General features: G+C 37.6%; 1 protein-coding gene across 4 annotated transcripts; it reads left to right on the top strand.

Annotated features, from left to right (window-relative positions):
* Nucleotides 1-4,869, top strand: LOC115743200. Of its 4 annotated transcripts, none has more exons than XM_048276421.1 (11): nucleotides 1-291; nucleotides 855-982; nucleotides 1,083-1,154; nucleotides 1,283-1,428; nucleotides 1,495-1,622; nucleotides 1,698-1,786; nucleotides 2,269-2,406; nucleotides 2,557-2,644; nucleotides 3,728-3,841; nucleotides 4,121-4,269; nucleotides 4,392-4,869. In XM_048276421.1, exons 1-10 carry the CDS (start codon nucleotides 21-23, stop codon nucleotides 4,237-4,239), a joined length of 1,293 nt encoding a protein of 430 aa, XP_048132378.1. In that variant the 5' UTR covers nucleotides 1-20; the 3' UTR covers nucleotides 4,240-4,269; nucleotides 4,392-4,869. The 4 variants fall into 4 exon arrangements, with proteins under 4 accessions (XP_048132378.1, XP_048132379.1, XP_048132380.1 ...); XM_048276422.1 differs by lacking the exon at nucleotides 4,392-4,869 and adding an exon at nucleotides 3,951-4,029 and having other exon boundaries at nucleotides 2-291; nucleotides 4,121-4,262; XM_030677905.2 differs by having other exon boundaries at nucleotides 4-291; nucleotides 1,508-1,622; nucleotides 1,706-1,786.
* The last annotated feature ends 9,986 nt before the right edge of the window (nucleotides 4,870-14,855 follow it).

Here is a 14,855-nt window from a genome sequence, read left to right as displayed (position 1 = left end):
TTCCAAGCTTCGACATTTGGATGCAGAAAAGAAAAATGTCGTCCACGCCAAAGAAGCGCCCAAAACCCAAAATCTCCTCTCCTTCTCCTCGTCCTTCATCCCGGAGATCGCCGATCGCACTGGAGCCGCCGCAATTCTTGTTCCCGTCGAAGCAGGAGCTGCTGAGGCTCGTGATTGTGCTCGCCATCGCTTCTTCAGTCGCCGTCACCTGCAACTTCTTCGCCAACTTCCTCCGCCCCCAGACGAAGCCCTTCTGCGACAGCGATATCGACCCTCTCGATGCATTCGCAGGTTCCTTCCTTTTCAATGTTGATGGGTTTCTCTAGTCCTGTGCTTTCGGTGCCTGGTTCGTGGGTCCGTTTGTCGTCGCGCTTGCGTTCTTTGTTTTTGTTAATTGTGTCATTAAGCTGCGATGAGAAGCGCACTTTTGGCTGGATTGTAAGTCTAAATGGCCGCTTGAGTTCGAGATCGCTGTCATATGATGTAATTTCTTTTTGGCAAGCACAAGGTAGAATCTTTAGCTAGATCAGGTAGCTGCTCTTACATGGGTAAGTGTTGATCATCTAACTGTTGGCCCGCTTGGTGTTTGTGTTCCCTTCCATGTCGGAAAACTGAAGGTGTCTTTCTTGGGCAAAATCGTACTGACATGTTGTGCATTGGCATTTTGACGTTCTTTTCTTGAAGACGTTTCAGTTTTTCATTATGCAAAGACTAAATGATTTATACCCAAACTCTTTCTGGCGGAACCTTCCAGTAGCAGTTTTCTTTCGCATTTTTGTGTTTAAATTACGTGGCTATAAATTACATTGTAGTGCTTACATCGGCAGTATTGTCATTAACTCTCATGACTACAGATGATTGTGAGCCTTGTCCAAGTCATGGAGAATGCCATCAGGGCAAACTGGATTGTCCTCGTGGATACAGAAAGCTTGGGAGGTCATGTGTGGAAGATGGAGATATAAATGAAACAGCCAGGAAACTTGTATGCTATGAGTCTCATTGATTCTACTGTACTCATTGTGTCGTTTTTGTTGGATGTAATATCTTGACGCGGATCGTGCAATCTATCATCGTGATTTCAGTCAGAATGGGTTGAAAACCGTCTTTGTGCAGCGAATGCTCAGCTTCTCTGCTATGGGACTGGGACAGCTTGGGTATGTTCTTGCTGCTTATCTCTTCCTCTGTCACTTTGGAACAATTACATACTCATTTTATGTCTCTTTGCGTTTAAATAAAGTTACAGATTACTTGTTTGCTTAAACAACTAACTAAGTATTGTCAGGTTCCAGCTGAAGAGATATTGAATGATTTGGACGGACACCCACTGATGAAGAACTTTGGCTGGGACACTGCTATTTTCATTTATACAAAACAGAAGGCAGTAGAAATTGCTGGAAAAATAATGGAGAGCAGGACAGGTTTTTCTGGGTATGTTGTTTGCATTAATTGAAAAGTCAGGTGAAGATGTAGTGAGGACGTGCATTTATGCTTCAGTACTTTTGAGCAGGATGAAAGAGCTGAAGTGTCCAGACTCAGTAGCAGAACTTTTCAAGCCATACACCTGCCGAATCCGTCAATGGATCTTCAAGCATGTGTTATTGGTTGTGCCAGTTTCTTTGCTGGTATTATATTCTTGGGCAGATCTCACTGTTTATGTTTTACCATCTATACTACCAAAGCTTGTTGACTGTATTAAGGTATACAGCTCGTGGCTTCTGCAATGCTATTCTGGAAAGTCCGTCGCAGATGGCATTTGTCAACTAGAGTGGAAGAGCTTTACCATCAGGTAGTCAAGGGATATATCTGGCTGATTATTAAAAAGTACTTAGTTCATTGGAGATAACTAAAAGCAAAGATAAGACATAACTGTAATTTCATTCATTGGAGTCAACCCATGCTTTATACTCATTATAGCTGTCTCCGCCATATTAGTTCTCCTGTCCAGTTGTCCTCGTGGAGAACCTGCTTAAATCTGGAATGCATGTCCCATCTTTTAATCTGCACCTTTTTGCCTCATAAGATGTATTTTTCAGGCACTTAACTTAAATGAAGACTTTGACTGCCTGTTCTTGAGATGATTAGGGCCTTGATCTTATATTTTTTCCGTCCATCATGAACATAGAGAGAGATGACTCTATAGAATGATTTACAAACATTGGTCTAGTGGCTGAGCTTGATGGGCTATATAAGCTATTTAATAGTCTCGTACTGTTCTTCCATTTTACTTGCAACTTCATGTCTGACCATTGATTGCAATCTTACCAATAGGTTTGTGACATACTCGAGGAGAATGCCTTGACATCAAAGAAGGGTAATGGCGAAACTGAGCCATGGGTAGTTGCTGCTAGGCTACGAGATCACCTTCTCTTACCGAAAGAAAGGAAAGATGGTGTCCTGTGGAAGAAGGTTCGTACACCCCCAATTCTGGACAGATAACATTTTAATGACACATGTGTGCTCTGGCATTTATTGATAGCATGTTTTTTCTAATTCCCCTTGTTCATTTTCCAGCAAAAAGAAAAGAGTTGTCTGTATTAATATCCATTTGTGTGGCAGCTTGAAGAGTTGGTCCAGGAAGATTCTCGCATAGATAGATATCCAAAGCTGGTTAAGGGTGAATCAAAAGTGGTCTGGGAGTGGCAAGGTATCGGAATTTGCACATGTTTAATTTGTGTAACTTGTAACATAATTCCACAAGTTGGATCACTTGAAGAGGATCACAGCAGAATGGTTGTTTTTCGTAGTTAGATGTACTATTTGAAATATCGAAAACACAGTCACAAATGCTTTGGCTCATTTCTCTACCTGAAACACAGTGCAGAGAAAATTCCACGCCATTGTATTTGCAAATGTTTTGACGGTTTTTTCCATGGTGCTGCACTTTTCTACGTTCTGTAGTTTCTGCATTTCTGTGTCTCACAAGAAATGCCACCATGTTATCAACCAGCGCCATTTGTCATCTGTTTCATGGTTTGTGTAGTTGAAGTGTCCATAGAATATTACGGAAATTTCTGCCTACTAACTTGAATTGCATGTTTTGGACAATATTAAAAAAGTCATCTGATTCTTTATTTCAATGTTAATATGACATATAAAACAAAGAAAAGAAGGTCAATAACTATGCAATCATTAGATGACAGCATTGAGATTAAAATATGTTTCAGCTTTTTCTGGGTATTATATTATGGTCTCATTTACAAGAAAGCAAAGAAGGAGAACGGGTTGAAAGGAGAAGAGATGAGCATGTAACTCTATTTTGGGATAGCTACAAGACAATCTTTCATCAATGACATGAGGAACGTGATGCATTTGAAGCAGAATTGCCTTTCTTAATACTTGTGAATATATGGGCAAAATATATTGAGGATCATCATTTTCTACAAGGACTATGAAGCATCAAATTTACTTGGATATGTATAACTACATCACTTGGCTGGATGTATAATTATAAATACAGATCTCATTTGCGGCAGAACAAGAGTTCATTTGCTCTACTGATAAGAAAAGGAAGACGAGTTCATGTGGGGTATATGATAGGGCTTGACGAACTATCTGTACTATGCCCGCCACATATAACCATTGTAGTGTCTGTAGAATATGCAAAATGTTAAAGTCTCTCGTTTTAATTTGACATGTTGAGTTGGCCTCGACAAGATTTTTCGTATAATCTAAAGAAGTCTTCCTTTCTCTGATTTATTCCCTAACTCAGTTCTCTTGTTTTTGTTAGTCGAAGGCTCTCTGAGCTCCTCAATATCAAGGAAGAAGGGAGAACAAGGAAAACTTAAGTCTAGTCATGGAGGGCATACCAATTTCAATCAACCATCCCACAAATCAAGAAGAGGTGAGCTGTTGGACTGTGCATATTTGTTTTCCACTTCTCTTAATATTTGATGATTGCTGATCTGCTTCGGAATCATTTGTCACTTAGACTTGCATCTGTTTACAATTAGAACCTACTTGTACATTGATAGACCAGCATGTGCTCATGAAGAATGGTATTGGAGAGGTCAAGGCATTCTGCAGTATGATGTAAGCATAATTGGAAGTCAAGGATGATGACTTGACATAATCCTCACTTGAGGACATCTTACTTAGTATAGCTATCTTTTGTGTTCTGCAGAACCAAATAATGATCTAGTTAAGATGGCGTCAACCGTCACGCCTACTCTGAGCCTAACAGCGAAGGCCAGGCTGCTATGTCATGAGTTGTCTTTTGACTTGTCACATACAGAAGGCTAGATTACTTAAAGTTTTAGATAGGTCGTTATAGCGTGTAACTAGATTACTATACGAACACTGGTTATGCCTTGTGATGCTTAAGTTGGCAAACGGCTAACTTTGTTTTGCTCTATTTGTAAATCGGTTAATGGATATAATAACTCTTTGAACAGATCTTCAAGCAAGCCCGCAATTAATCGATGAACACAAGGCAGTCCATTCATGATGAAGCAACCACCCTTAGGATCTGGCCAAATGCTCTCGAGATGATAAGGTGAATTTGCTTCCAGGGGATTGTGTATGATCTTTTTGAAGTTCTCAGCTTGAATAAAACTCAACCCACGATACATGGTGTTTGCAAGACCAAAGAGCAGGCGGGTGCTTGGTCTTTTGGAACACGAGTCTTCCTCTTGATACAGCGATCATGAAGTTTTCTTAAGAACTAGAAAATACAAATGCAACTCGTTGACAGACCTTTATTCTTCATTGTTTTTTGAGTGAAAAGTATTCCAGCTAGTGAATCAATGGTGGGTTTGTATAGGAAATTGTAGAGAAAAATGTAGCTGTTTTATTTGTTGCTGTTGCTTTTGGACCCCTCTCATGCACCAGCACAAAGGAAATGAACGCATATCATAACACATTGACCCAAAATTTTCCTGCTCATCTGCTGTTTGGTCCAATGGCCCTTCTGTTTCCCTGCAATGGCCGACAGAGGCAGAGGCAGAGGCCACCAAACGTTATCATGATACAGCAGTTAGTCTCGACTATCTGGTTCAATTATTTGTATGTTTGGTATGATAAGAGGGAATAATGTCAGAATGCAGTGGATCATGTAATGAAATGGAATCAAGAATTAAAACATAATTTGGAGACCCACTTGTCTATGTGGCAACCAAGAAAGCAGGAGACAAAGCATTGATTTCCTTGCCTTTGATTATGACAATTTGGATTGGACAGTTGTTGGCGTGGCAAAAGCATTCCAATCGGAAAATATTTCTCCTTGAAATGAATTACGAGAGATCCAACTCCTTTCTCCCAAAGGAGAGAAGAAAGATCTCTGAGCTTCTCCACTTAACGAGCAGCACAGCTTGTGCATGCGCAAGGGCAAATTTCTTCTTGATGCTCCTGCCTCTTGAATCAAGTGAAAGCATACCAAACATTTGACAACTGTTGAATCTGACACTTACTCATGTCAGCTTAAACATCAACAACAATACTTGACTAAATCGATGCCATCATTGTCTGATCGTTGATTTCAATATACCATCCATCCACTGACATACCCAAATCTGTGGGCTGAGTACCTGATTTTTGTTCATGATCTTGTCAAGACCCAATGGAAAATTTTGCTTACATGGGGATCTGCCCAAGTTGGTGGTCATGTGTTTGGGGCCACTGTTGTGGCCCCCTGGCATTTTGATTTAACCCTGGATGCCTCAGACACCACCCTCTTTTCCCTTGAAGATACCACGACTCAGAAAATGTTCATCAACCTCGTGACTTGTTCTTCTTCTTTTTTCCTAAACCTAACCTTCCGTTCCACCAAAAGCCGTCGAAATATTACAAAGAGGAACCATTGCCAACATTAAAATGACAAATCGAAAAAAGACTAAATTAATAGGTCTATTGGTCCACTTCAAAGTCCATCCCGGGTTGTTGCTAAGTAGGAAGCGACAGTTCGCTGCGAAAGGATGAATATTACGAGGACAAAATCCCTTGTGTTGAATAGCATCAATTTTGACCCTGCAACCACTTTCAAAAATCGTGCCGCAGATGCCGAAGGACTGAACAACTTTGCCGGTGAGAAAAAGAGACGCAACTTCCACTTCTACCGGTGAGTTCCATCTTCTTCATCTTATTATGACACTAGCCGAAACTCAACTCAAGGACTTGAAAAGGTGAGATTGCATGTACAATATCTTTCGAAATACAACGAAGATTTTAATGCCTAATAACCTGATAATGCGTAGTATCATACTTCTTTAAAGAATTAATTGAGCCATGCATTTAAAACGTGGAACCTGTATTATGTGCTTTAGTTGTAGACCTCTTTGTTCTTTCAGCACTAAATTGACCATTCGCCTTCAGAGAAGGCGTTTGGACTTTGGTGCAAAAAGAACAGAGTCCAAAAACTCAAGGGGTCATTCCATATGTAGTCTTTCATCCTTTATGCACCTAAAGAATGGTTGCTTGACAAGGTCTGCAAAGCGATGGTGACATAACTGGTTTATGAACTTTAACTTAATATGCAATGTGATTTATGAACTTTAGCTCAATGTGCAATGTCTTCCATGAACTTTAAATTTGTTCAAAATATTGAACATATTTATACAGTCTAGGGACGAAATTGAACATGTACCAAAAGTTTAAAGATCATAATAATCAAATTAAAAGTTCATGGACGACACTGCGCATTTATTTGCTAAAGATCAGAGACCACATTATACTTTAAGCTAAAGTTTGAGGACCATTTGTGTCATTTATCCTTCTGCAAACTCGGAACTGACAATACATAATCAGCTATTTTTTGGCGTCATTTACAATTTTCTGCATCTGTTTTCTCTTGTGCCCTAATTACTCACGTAGGTCTTCTGGTTCGGGTTGGTCTCATATGATGATTTTTCAATGTTTTTGTGCTCATCGATTAAGATAGACATTGGAGGAAAAACGCACTTGCATTGCACTTTTCTGAGTTCAACCTCCTTCACTAGTTCTGTGTTCACCTAATCTCCAAAAGTGGAAGCTGAAAGCGTAGGGAGACAGTACGTGTCTAGTCAGTTGCACGTCAAGAATCTTGTTGAAGTTTCAACTTTCCTATCCGGGTATGGTAGTTGGTGGTCAGGATTAGGGTTTTGTAGCAATGAGTTTGCTGGAACTGGCATCAAAATGATCCTGTGTGCTCATACAATGACATTGGACTTGAGTAAAGTCCTTAAACTGTTTCGTTTGAATTCTATGACGTAAAATTCAGGGGTATTCCTTAGGATGAAGAGAAAAACAATATTTTCTCTCAACTTAGGGATGTGATTGTAGAGAAGAGAGACTCCATGTCATCTTCAAATGGGTACTATCAAGTAGGATCATATAATAGCGTCCCGCGCCTGGGGTGAATCATCGGAGCTTTGACTCCTACGTTGTCGACCTGTTCTTTGCACAATATTTTTTAACCGACTTGTCAATGACATACCTCTAGTTTCAAAGACACTGTGCTTGGCACTAGTAGGCCTTCACGAGAGAAGAGAGAGAGGAATATGCCTATCATGTTTGATATGCAAAACTAATGCTAGACGTGTCATGATTAAGCAATTTGTGGTTCTCAATCATAAGGCAAAAAGATGATTAATGCAGATCAAAAAGTGTGGGCGGCCCAAATGATGAACAAATCGTGTAATCTCATTATTCATCCGAAATGAGACATGGACTTACAGAAAAAAAAAATAATTGGGTTTGTAGACAAGAGCTGGTTCAAGATTGAAAATGATGGCTTTTCTTCAGACAATTTAGCAGACAAAGGTCTATATAATAATACCGTGGGGCTCCCCCCACTAAGTCTTCAACAACAAAAATTATAAAATAAAATAAAAAGTTTGAGAATAAGCTTTGCTTGTCTCATCTGCATGTTGAGTTTGAGTCTTCTATCATTGAGATAATACTTCATCAAGTGACTGTTGACACCTTTTTGATAAAGCCTAAGGATCACAAAACAATCATAGAAAGGTTTATTTTTCTATTAAATGTTAATCCCTCGAATCTCCACCTGTTGAATTTTGTCCTACTATAAAATTTTACCTTTCGAGTAACACTAATTAGCCGGAAAAAGTATCGGAAAAGTCCTAAACTTATTGTATTGATACCAATTTAGTTATAAGTTCTAAACCTTTTGACCTAAAGTCAATTTAGTCATTCCGGCCAATTTTGACCGGAAATTGCTGATATGGACGTCGACTGGCCTACGTGACACGATCGGCGTTGACATAAAAAGTATTTGTTAATATTTTAATAATTATTATTTATTTATTTTTCTTGCTTTTTTTTTTCCTTTCTTTTTGTTTTTGTCTTTTTTTCTGCTTTCTTTTTTTTTCTCCCTCTATCCCGATGGCCAGAGAGGGCTAGCCTCACCCGAGCAAGGCTGGCACTCTCCATCACAACGACGGTCAACCTAGTTGGGGCGAGGGCGAACGTCGGCAAGGCCGCCCTCGCCGGATCGGGTGAGGCCGGGCGTTGCCTACACCAGGGCAACCTCACCGGGCTCGTCTCGGCCCATGCGACACCCGGCCTCGCGAGTGTCCGCCCTTGTAGCCATCGGGGAAAGAAGAAAAAAAAAAAAGAAAGAGTAAAAAAAGACAGAAACAAAAAGAATGAAAAAATGAAAATCAATAAACATCGTCCACGTCACCGCCAACCGTGCCATGTGAATTAACCGTCGTCCATGTCAATAAAATTTGGCCAAAATTAGCTGAAAAGACTGAATTGGCTCTAGATCAAAATGTTTAAGACTAAAATGGCACTATTAAAAGGTTTATGACTAAATTGACACAAAGACAATAGGTTTATTACTTTTTCGACACTTTCTCACAGTTAGCCTGCCTATAGGTACTTTCTTCCTCATGTTGTATATAAACCCAATTATTAATACCAAATCAATTCTTCTGTCACAATGTGATTTGTGATTTATCAATAAATTAGTAGATTCACGCGTCTTTAATTACATTTAGCGGAGTTCAATTGATAATTGTTGTAATTCCAATAAGGTTCACGCTTTTTCCACACCGGATATGGTTGGAGACACCTTTTTACTTTCAGTAGACGATATTATATATCCCTTCCTGGCTACTTTAGCATACCAATAGATCGTAAAATATTTCAGTTGCGAAGACTAATATCAAATATTGGGTCGCTCTTGATTTAAGGTCATTGACTGCATTTTCTTATATTTTTGGTTTCCTTCCATTTACGACGAAACTTGTGACCCTTTTTTCCGAAAAAAAAATTATTTATTGACAAATAGTGAACTAATTATTGCCTAAACTACTTATACATTTGAATCTTTCCTTCTATTTTTTTAGTATGAAACCATCCTAGGCACAAGCAAGAGTGAAGAGAATCATCGACTAGTTTTAATGAATGCATTTTGTATAGTTAATACATGAATATATATCATTACGTCATAGTCTGTTTATTGAACTGCTGAACTTTCATTTTATAATTAGTACAAAATAAATAAAAAATAATAGAACTATTAGATTCACCAAATAAAACGAAAGTTAAGCAATTAAAATACACGAATTACGGCGGCATGTATTAAAATTTTAATTAAACCACGTGCATTCATTAAAACTAATGGATGGTTCTCTTCCCTCTTGCGCTAAGATTATTTTTAGGATAACGGTTTCCTGGTACAAAACACAAACATACGCAACTCTTCAACACAATAATTAGTTAGCTAAAAAACTACTCTTTTGGGAAAAAAAAAATCACCAATTTCATCCTAAGTGGAAAAAAAGAAAGAAAGAAGAAGAAAATATGCAAGGGATAAACTTAAATCAAGTTACCCCATATGTAACCTTTGTATTTTTGGTTTTTTTAAGGTTCAACGTAATGATAAAGCTATTGGGATTGTCCCACATCTGTTGTAGAAGGAGATGATGGTTAGTTTATAAATGAGGAAAAGTCTCAACTTTTGAGCTAGCTTTTAGGATGAGAGAGGCATAAGACCACTAAATACTGGTATTAGAACCCGGATTACCAACAAGTTTAGACCTAACAGTTACACGGGAGAAATACAGGTTGTTCTTCTTGCAAAAGATAACGTTAATTGTCAGAAAAATAATTGTTATGCTGATATTTTTTTTATATCATTTCTCAAAAAAAATTTGTTGCTCGAAAAATATTGGCAGTGGGGGATTGCCAAATCAATCATTGTGCCACTTTACTCAAAATTACGTGGCAAAGATGTGAAACAGCTCATGATGTGAACCACCAAGGGCCCCTTGCCTCATCCAATGTTGCTTCGACCATAATAGACAAGTGCCCATGTCGGGCTGGTAAAAAAATTTTGAGGATGAGAACGCTAATATCATAAGTATAGGGTTCGACTTTTACGTTCCACAAAGAGACAGAATAAAAGTCGGAGAGAGAATAGAAAGTTCGACATAGGATAGACCAATAAAAAAAATGCGGGGAAGTCCTTTTGAAACTAGAGGAAAAATGTAGTGATGAATCTATGAATTGTCATGATAGAGTAGATTGTGGCAATTTCGAATTGACAGAGAGGGCCAATTCCTATTCAACTTGGGACTTTTGAATTGGCGTGAAAATCTGGGCAGGAGCTTCTCTTCTTAGCCACACTTTTATCTTTGACTTTGAATATACAAAGGCAGGACAATTGGGTCTTCGGAATTATTGCACTGAAGCCTCATGTCAATCCATCGAAAAAGTTTAAGATCCTGATATGTGGTCGGTCCGATCTCCACGTTTATTTGACTTAGAGGGGGAAATTAGGCACCGCAGGCTTCAGTCAAATTTTCGGGCTAAAACTCACAATTTACCCGTCGGAATCAATTCTTTAATTTTTGGAACGTAAATCCCCAATCTTTCTCACAGATCCCATTTTCACTACCCTCTCGAACACCACAAAAAACTCCATCAAACAAAAAAAAAGGGTCTCCGGAAGCGGGATAAGTGTCAAAAAAGTCCTAAACCTATTGCATTAGTGCCAATTCAGTCCTAAATATTTTTTTGATGCCAATTCAGTCCTAAACATTTTGCATTGGTGTCAATTAAGTCCTAAACCTTTTATTGATGCTAATTCAATCCTAAACATTATGTATTGTTGCAAATTCAGTCATAAATCTTTTATATTTATACCGATTGAGTTAATCTGGCCAATTTTGATCAAAAATCGCTGACGTGGACATCGATTGTCCTATAGGGCACGGCTAGCGCTAACTTGGACAATTTTTTAATATTTTGAATAATTTTTAAGCATTTTTTTCAATTTTTTTTAAAAAAATTATTTAAAATATTAAAAAATATCCACATTAGCGCTAACCGTGCCACGTAGGATAATTGACGTCCATGCTAGTGATTTCCAATCAAAATTGACCGAATCAACTCAATTGGCATAAATACAAAATTTTTAGGACTAAATTGGTAATATTATAAAAGGTTTAGGACTGAATTGGCACTAATAAAAGGTTTAGGACTGAATTGGCATAAAAAAAAAGTTTAGAACTGAATTGATACTAATGCAATAGGTTTAGGACTTTGTTGACAATTTTTCCCTCCAGAAGCTGATCGACGCGCAAGCCTCTTCCTCTTGATGGCCTTCACCGTGCCTCTATTCGATGTCCGGGCGTGCCTTCCTGAGTCCCTCTATCATGCCCTTGCAGTTGTTGGCTGAATCAGAAGGCAGGTTGATTCGTGCTTGGCTTCACCAAGTCTTAGTTCAACCCTACCTGGTTTCTCTGTGGCCAACTCCAGGAGTAATAGTCCCGAATTAGGGTTTAAAAAAAGGAGAAATGACTTGATTTGTTTGAATTAATGTTTAAATTTGGGACAAACTTGTTGAACGGCATCGTTTAGGGCTATTAATGCGACTCGGAGCTCCTCCAAGCCACATCGGTCAAAAAAATATTAAAATATTGCCACGTATTAACATCGGAGGTCAAATTTGGCACTTACATGATCACTTTTTTTTTATAATTTTTTATACTTAAGCAGCACGGAAATGATCCGTCAAAAAATTTTAATATTAAAATAAACGTCGTACAAAAATTATGACTTTCACGTATTAATTTTTCTTTTAAGTTGCGAAAACACGTTCAATAAGACTAAAGCGAGTTTCAAAGAAGCACTCTTTATCCACAAAGGAAACTTAGAAAGCTATAATTGCATGACAATGACAGAGCCCAGGCAGGTCTTTTCGTCATGCTTTTGCGATCCATGCAATTATGATCTTACTTTCTGCCGTGCATGGATAAACAGGAGAGGATGCAGAGACCCCCAGCAAAAGGGAAGAACAAGATCACGCAGAGGATGCCTTGACAAAGGTCGCTGCTGCAGAATCTTATGTATTGTCTTCCATTTTTGCCGTCAAACGCCAGGCATTTCATCAGACGGCACAGGCCACAGGGGACGCAAGAAGAGTAATCTGTTCCTGTTGAATCCTGGGCATGCATTGGATATTCTGGTGGAGACTTTCCCTGATAGAATCGTGGGGGCTTCGTTCATTCGGCAAAGCAGCACGTGGAACTGCATACGGGAGAAAAGGCAGTTCACAGGTTTTACGGTTCATAATGTTGGAAAATAATAGGAGGAAATATAGTAACGATTTAATCGGATTTTGAGGTGTGTAATCATTTTCTTTTATAATCAATTTGTCCTACAAAGTTGTTATAAGTTTCTGGCAAATTCCCTTCATACGATGAGAATACTAGATAGCAATTTCAATAAATCTCTTAAAACTCTCTGCGAAACAATTGAAAGATGATTGTCTCTCTTCTTTTTTTAAAAAAACGAAAAAAATGAAAGTAACCAATTGAAATTGAATAGAATTGACCATTATATAATACTAATAGAACACACATCTTGATATCCAAACTGCTCATATATGAATGCACCTATTCATGTCCGAAAAATTACAATTCGGACTTGATCGTTCGTATTTGATAACAGCCGTTCGGACACAACCATTCATGTGTGATAATCACCGTTTGGACCCAACTGTTCATATCCAAGCAGTCACAATAAAAAAAATAATGAAATATAATTATAAAAAAATTTATTTTGAAATAAAAAAATTTGATTAAGGCTTATTTTCGTCCATGGTGCGTAAGCATGCAAAGTGCTAAGTGCATTTAATAATTGTGCACCCATACGTGCGGGTATAGTAAGGTCTAGCCTACTTGCCCATTTCTTTAATTTGAAAGATCATAATAGCCATCTAATAAAGAGACTTGTGCTCTTCTTCCCATCTTATGTGGGATTGAAAAGACAACTTTTTTATTTGTTTTACAAACAAACTTCAACACGTAATGCATGGAATCATTTGTCCTTTGAACTTGGAGATACATAGGACCCGAAAAAATTGTTAGGATTCGGTGCACAATCACAATGAAGCAAAGAATAAAAGCGAGAAAGAGAAATCGAGATACAAAAGTTTATCCCGATTCGCCGTTAAACTAAGACTACTTTCAGCATATGAATTTACTATACTTAGCAGCTCGCATCTCAATATTTAAAAATATAGTTTTGATTTTGTGGAAGCATTGAGATAATATCGAGCATGTACTTTTTTTCCACGAGGGTCACATGAAGGTGAAAATGGGTCCTTATCCTGTAGAAAGAAATTTCAAATTTGAGGCGCCACTGGTAACGGATAGTGATCTACCCCCTTATCACGTTACTTGAATTTGAAGCCAATCGCTTAGATAATGACATTGCTATGACTTGAACTTGCAGTCATGTAATTTTTTAGTAATTTCAGAAATTCCCCGCTGGATAAGCAATTTATGCGTATGCAATTTGTTACCACTTCGTGCGAAAGTGATCTATATGAGCCCAATACATGATTACCTTGTGATAGACCGACCGACCGACCGACTATAACGTGAACACATGTTATTGAACTTATTTGCTTCACTTACTGAATGTGATCTATACACTTAAAAGTGCAAAACATTTTTGGAGAATGACGCAAATGGTCCATGAACTTTTGTCCAATAAACAATCTCGTCCTTAGACCCTTAATTTGTTCAGTGTGATTCAAACTATTGGTGAATGTTCATTGTAATCATTTTGTATGTTCAACCTACAAATCAAACATTATTTTATGACGTTGACTATTATATATTGATTTGGATTGTTATAAATGATTAGTCAATATGTTCATGTTTTTAATTTCATCCACTTTAGAAAAGGAAAAAGAAAATTAGGACATTAACATGTCTATCATTGTGGGATTAATACCACGAAAAGCCCTAACTGGTACACTCATGACAAATTTACTTCAAACTAATTTTTTAACCATGAAAAATGTCAAATTGGTACACTTGTGATAAGTATATCAAAAACTAATTTTTTAACCACGAAAAATCTCAAATTAGTATAATTTTGATAAATTTACCCAAAAATAATATTTTAACCATGGGAAATCCAAAATTAGTACACTTGTGACAAATATACCTCAAATTAATTTTTTGACCACTAAAAACCTCAAACTGGTACATTTGTAATAAATATATTCTCTGTTAGCTTCCGTTAAATTGTATTATTATCATGAAAAACTTCAAACTAGTACATTTGTGTCGACAGAGAATAAAAACCCTAAAGTGGTATACCCGTCAACTATCACATGTCATCCAACTTAGTAATTTGATCGTAAAATTTAACAAAAAATAACTAAGGTTAAATTTATCACTGGTATACTAGTTTGGGATTTTTTGTTGTTAAAAAATTAATTTTGGGTAAATTTATAAGGTATATCAGTTTGAATTTTTTTGTGGTATTAACCAATGACAACGTTGATTGTTGTGTCCAAATTTGAAATGAATATCGTACTTGGATAATCCATGGGCATTTATTTTTGGGAAATTGCCAAAAAAGAAAACCTAAACCTATTGCAATATCTAGTTTAG

Source organism: Rhodamnia argentea, chromosome 3 (genome assembly GCF_020921035.1).
Source record: "Rhodamnia argentea isolate NSW1041297 chromosome 3, ASM2092103v1, whole genome shotgun sequence".
NCBI lineage: Eukaryota > Viridiplantae > Streptophyta > Magnoliopsida > Myrtales > Myrtaceae > Rhodamnia > Rhodamnia argentea.
The sequence above is the reverse complement of the archived record's forward strand: the minus strand, read 5'-3'. Positions and strand labels throughout refer to the sequence as shown.